We start from the raw sequence: 4433 nt of genomic DNA, 5'->3' as shown, positions 1-4433 counted from the left end.
CTGTTATCGCGAGACCCGGAGAAGGCGTGAAGACAAGAGAAGGGGGCAGATGGGAGGAGGGGAAGGGTCGTCTAAACGGCCCAGCGTGATGCTTTCTGTGAAGGTCATATGGAGCTCGAAGCTGCATGCAGCAAGACTTCACCATGTTCTCTGGTCCTGTCGGTTCTCCATTTGTGTAAAACAAATAGATGAATGATGAGCAGAGCAGGAGGTGAAGAAGAGAGGCGGGTTTAGTCTCTGTCCATGGTGCTGATTTCTCCTGTTAGATAGCGAGTAAACCCGTAGATCTGATTTCTACATTTTTATCATGTTATAATCACAAACTTCAGGAAATATTGGATTTAAAAAAAAAATACAAACACCTTGTGTTGTGGAAGGAAAAAGTTAGTTTTAAAAATGATATTAATGTGTGTACAATTGTATTCAGCTCAGTTTTCCTATACATGCAAAGAAATAGAATCTAGACCTACCAAAAGCTGGTTAAATGACCCTGGTGTGACTGTTCCTTATTGGCCAACAGACTCCCCTGACCTTTAACCCTATAGAAAGTCAATGGGTTGTTGTCAAGAGGAAGATGAGAGACTGCTGACCCAACAAGGCAGATGACCAGAAGGCAGCCAGCAAAGCGATCTAGGCTTCCATTACACCTATGCAGTGCCACATTCTGATCTCCTCTTATGCCACGGTGCATTAATGCCGTAACTCATGCAAGAGGAGGCCCAACCTCATATTGAGTGCACAGAAATGTAAATACTTTTCAGTAGCCTCACATTTCTACTCAAAACACTAATTTTTCATTGGTCTATAATCATTAAAACTGCAACAAGATAAAAGCTTGAAGTGTTTTACTGAATGTCGATAAAATGACTGAAATGACTGGGAAGAAATTTTGCACTTTCATGAAATATATAAAAAAATTTTAGACACATTTCTATGTTGGGCCTGTCATATGGAAGTTTGTAAACTGTTGATATTTTGTGGTAGTTATTTGAAAACATGTGGAAAAGTTTAAGGGGAATGAGTAACACACCCTTAATGACCAACACACTCATTAAGGGTAAACTAGACAGCCCCTTGCAGAATAAACATCGATTGAAAAAACAAGTAATGAATCCACTTTTCTAATGACAAAGCACCATCTCTCAGACTCTCAAAATATGAGCACGAGTGTCTCTCCTAACAAGAAAACTCCCTTTTCATTTTTAATTCAAGTTTGACGTTTTAAAGTGTGTAATGGCGACACTTGACAAAATGTAATGTTTCAATTGTTGACTGTGTGTTTTGACTTTGTATTTTTGTGATGTAAAGCACTTTGTACTGCCTTGTTCTATACAAATAAACTTGATTGAGAAAATATTAAATGTAGACAGTTCAGATATTGAGTTTAAATTCACATACTAAAAGATCAGCTGTACTCAAAACATCACTTCTATCGTTTCTTAAAATCCTACATTAGAAAATCAGTGTAGATTCATCATTGTCATATGAATTCCTTCAAAACTTTTTTTCTGGACAAGCTTTAAAAAAGTTTTGAAGAGAGCGAGTCATTTATCTGGCTGTCATTAGAAACCATTTTTTATTAAGTCACCTTACATGGAATGACAGAGCATTTTGAGTGTCTTCTAAACGACTCATGAAATGTTAAAACTCGTCAAAAGCTGCTCCATATATACACAATTAAAATTAAATACAGTAGCTCAAGAATCATAAATAGAAAAACTGTACAGTCTTCCCCCCACCCTCCCCAGCTCATATCCCCATATTGTTATCATTCATGAATGTACAAGTTAAAGTTTGTTCACTAGTGTTCAGTAATGTGTTAATGCCCAGTTCCTCCGTCACTGGGAGGGTCTCTCATGTCTTGATAAGACCCTCTAGAAAGTCCTTCTCCACCATCTCCTCGATGTTCTGTCGGGCTCGGCTCCAGAACACCTTCTGGCTCTCCAGCTTGTGGCCCTCCTTGCTGCCGGGGAAGGAGGAATCCGCGGGATTGTGGGTGTAGACGGGCCCCGATCGGCAGCTCGCCTTGCTGTTGAAGACCTGGCTGAGCAGGTTGAAAAAGGGCAGCAGCTGCTCCATGCTGCGGATGACGTAGAGGGTCAGCATCAGGTGGCCCGGCTCCCACGGCAGGGTTTTAGTGGAACAGTCCTCCTCTGGGTTTTTCTATGGTACGCAGAAAAATTATTTACATTTATAACTGCATTCCTCCCTGCCACACAACCCTCGTTTTTTTTTTTAAGGTTTTGTTTTTTAAATCAAGGAGGAGGAGACACCTTGGCTCGTTTTCTCAGCAGCTTCACCAGACGGACCACGTAGGGCTTGAACTCCCTCTGATGGGTCCCCTGGCGTCTCACCTCCAACCCTGAATCGTCTGAAGCCTCTGGGATGAAGGCCCAGCGATACCTGCAATGAAGTGGTGCACAGCTTCAGAGCAGGATTCAACAGGACCACAGTTCTAACTTTAACCACCATTTCTGCAGGTTTTACAGACTTAAGGACCATTTAAGTGGAATTTCGGACCCATACCAACACAAAAATATATAAACTTCGTCCATCCAACTTGTATTTCTCCCTCATAGACACAAAAACGCTATCTAGCTAGTTAGCCACGGTATGCTAGGAGTGAGTTCCTGGTAGCCTCAAAAACCCTGAGAAAATACATATAGAATGTATGAGGTTAAATAGTCTTGCCAAGACTTGTGACTAATGTATTTAAAGGCCAACCTCCTTGTTTTAAATGAATTTAAGGTCTTCAATTTAGATGCATGAATTCAATGATGTGTGGACACATTGTTTAACATTTACAGGCGCAACTCAATAGATACAAATATCATCAAAATCTTAATTTATTTAAGTAATTTTAATTAAAATATATTTAGTTGAAAATCTACTTCAAATGTTTCTTTTTTTGGTAACATTTGATGACTAAACCTCAGGGTGTTTTCACCTTATAGTCCTGTAGACTCAGTTTGACTGGAGACCGCAAATGCAACATTTATTGCATTTTTAGCCGGTGCGGTTCACTTTCACATCGCACTGTCAAACCACCTAACTCTTTGAGAAACTTGTTCACCCTCTTGCCTGTGGTGGCGCTGTACCAAGACAACAATACGAAAACATCTAAGGAAAACACTGAGAGCAACTTGCTTTTTTAAGAAATGTAAACAAAAATGCAGTGGCGTCACATTCAATCGCTAAAATCCAACAACACTCCATTTTTGGTAACAGTTTGTAAACAAAGCCTTTCTTCAGAGGTTGTTTCCTTCAGTGGTTCTTGGTGCAGCGCCACCACAGGCGACAGGGGGAACAGGTTGTTCAAAAGGTTTGGTTCGTTTGACACAGAGCAGTGTGAAAGCAAACGGCAGCAGCTGGAAATTTAAAAAATGTTGCAACTTTGGTCCCCAGACCAACTGAATCTACCAGACTGTCAGGTGTGAAAACACCCTGAAAATTGACTATCATTAAAACTATAAAACAAATACTTGAATTTCATCTAATTTTTGAATTAATCATAACATTTAATTGATACTCTAGTTAATTAAGGTGTATTAGCTCAAGTCCTTGGCCCATTCCTATCACATGCGAAGTCTACAGCACAATGGGTTTTATCTGCACTGACATCTGGAACTGAGGGAGACTCTCCGGAGGCAACGCCAAGGCAAGATCCAGGAACTTGCAAGCAGAGAGGTAGAGGTTGAGCCAGCGCTGGCTGTTGTAGGACGTGGAGAAGCCGTTCCCTCCGGAATAGGTGGTCTCCAACCCGGCAACCGACGGTCCTGACGTCCTAGGAATGAAGCAAGTTGGTTTGTAGCTACTAAACCACTGCTAAGCGCAAATTTTTTACATTTCATTTTTTAAAATGTCTGCTCGCCACTGAGCAAGTATACCTCGATATGTCCTCATCAGCGGTTAGCTCCTGCTCCATCAGCAGAAACACCTGGACCTGTAAAGACACACGCACGTCAAAGTTTGATTTGTGTAAAAGAAGCAAAGGGAGAGAACGGTTTGTGAGCTCACCAGCTCAGTGATCATGGTGGGCCAGAGTGACGTGAGGTGTTGAGGTGACATGCGCAGCAGCAGCACTCTGAAGAACAGGAACACCTGAGCGTGGAGGATGGGTACCTGAGGCAGACGCAGGCTCTCCACCAGACGCTCTGAAACACACACAGACAACACGTGTCTGCTGGATCAGAATCTAATCCCAGAGGAGAATTTGACTCATCAGTAGTGTTGTACAATAATGTGAATGTCAAAAAGACAATTTCTGGGTTTCCGTTAAATAAGAAATGCAATTAAAATCACACGTGAATAAGCTTGTTCACGTGATAAGTCAATAAAAATCAACACATTTGACAAATTTAAACCATTCCAAGCCCCTCATACTAGGGGTATGGCAGCGTTTTTGGGAAATTGTAGTCACCGATTTTACAGAA

At 41.3% G+C, this 4433-nt stretch overlaps 1 protein-coding gene across 5 annotated transcripts in view; it reads right to left on the bottom strand.

Annotated features, from left to right (window-relative positions):
• Positions 1-1557: 1557 nt before the first annotated feature.
• Positions 1558-4433, bottom strand: part of dop1a (DOP1 leucine zipper like protein A) — a 31646-nt gene continuing 28770 nt past the window's right edge. For all 5 annotated transcript variants that reach the window (XM_008431917.3, XM_008431918.3, XM_008431920.3 and 2 more), the window contains 5 exons: positions 4018-4154; positions 3888-3943; positions 3620-3784; positions 2274-2403; positions 1558-2163 (listed from right to left, as the gene is read on the bottom strand). In XM_008431917.3, the coding sequence (XP_008430139.1) occupies positions 1855-2163; positions 2274-2403; positions 3620-3784; positions 3888-3943; positions 4018-4154 (797 nt within the window). In that variant the 3' untranslated portion in view covers positions 1558-1854. The remainder of the gene's footprint in view (positions 2164-2273; positions 2404-3619; positions 3785-3887; positions 3944-4017; positions 4155-4433) is intronic.

This window comes from Poecilia reticulata, chromosome 16 (assembly GCF_904066995.2).
Source record: "Poecilia reticulata chromosome 16, P_reticulata-male-v2, whole genome shotgun sequence".
NCBI lineage: Eukaryota > Metazoa > Chordata > Actinopteri > Cyprinodontiformes > Poeciliidae > Poecilia > Poecilia reticulata.
This window is presented reverse-complemented; position numbering and strand designations above follow the sequence as displayed.